The sequence below is a fragment of the Plasmopara halstedii genome, assembly GCF_900000015.1.
Source record: "Plasmopara halstedii genome assembly, contig: Scaffold_671, whole genome shotgun sequence".
Taxonomy (NCBI): domain Eukaryota; phylum Oomycota; class Peronosporomycetes; order Peronosporales; family Peronosporaceae; genus Plasmopara; species Plasmopara halstedii.
In genome coordinates this window covers 293,071-293,913 of record NW_020187588.1, presented here as the reverse complement: position 1 = coordinate 293,913, position 843 = coordinate 293,071, and the positions used below count along the sequence as shown (strand labels likewise).

The 843-nt window shown below is 49.6% G+C and overlaps 1 protein-coding gene across 1 annotated transcript; it reads left to right on the top strand.

Annotated features, from left to right (window-relative positions):
- Positions 1 to 329: 329 nt before the first annotated feature.
- On the top strand, positions 330 to 707 carry PHALS_13622 (uncharacterized protein; the record flags this gene model as incomplete). The annotated part of the gene is made up of 2 exons (XM_024729417.1): positions 330 to 417; positions 511 to 707. 2 exons carry the CDS (start codon positions 330 to 332, stop codon positions 705 to 707), a joined length of 285 nt encoding a protein of 94 aa, XP_024579796.1.
- Positions 708 to 843: the final 136 nt, after the last annotated feature.

The following is an 843-nucleotide window of genomic DNA, read 5'->3' as shown; positions in this document are numbered from 1 at the left end:
CGATTCGTGCCAGTCTACACTCCGTGGCTGAATGGGACTGTCGAGAGAGTCAATCGGATATCCTTCGAGTGGTGCGAGTATTGTTACTGGAATATCAACTTGATACTCGGAACTGGGAGTATCTGCTTCCAGTAATTCAGGCCAACTTGAATCAGACTCAAGTAAAATCCTTGGCTGGGAAGGCGCCGGTGGAAGTGTTCACGGGACTGGAAAGAGGACAAGTCATTGGAGTGGTAATTGTACCGAAGAAGAGGAAGGAGAACACGAGAGTGGATATCCAGAGCATCGAAAAGTATTCAAGCGAGTTGGAAACATTGAGACAGAGTCTGATGAGTCAACACGAAGAGGTGGTTGATGTGAAAGCGACGCCGATTGCTCCAGATTGCGGCAAAGAGGGGGCAAGTGTGCACGTTCACGGTGGGAGATTACGTGCTGTGGTCGAGAGCGGCCCCCGAATGAAATGAGACAAGCTGATGGTGCTATGGGTGGGACCTTTTCGCATTGTTCAAGAACTCCCCACCAGTTATTTGATTGAACACTTGCTGACGAAGGAAACGTTTGATGTTCACGCGATCCGACTAAAACATTACGCGGATGACATGCTCATTGTGACAGAGGAGCTAAAGCATCACGTGTCATTTCAGGGGATCAACTTGGGGGTGAGAGCTGCGAAAGGAGGGCGATTCAATCGCCAGTCAAAGGAATGAGAGTTGCTTGTAGGTTGGCATGGGCTTGAAGACGCAAAAGATTCATGGGAATCAATGGGCGGTATCGTGAAGGCAGTTCCAGAGATTGTGAGAAATTCGTGGAGACGTGCGATAACGCGAGGCTCATCCGGCATTG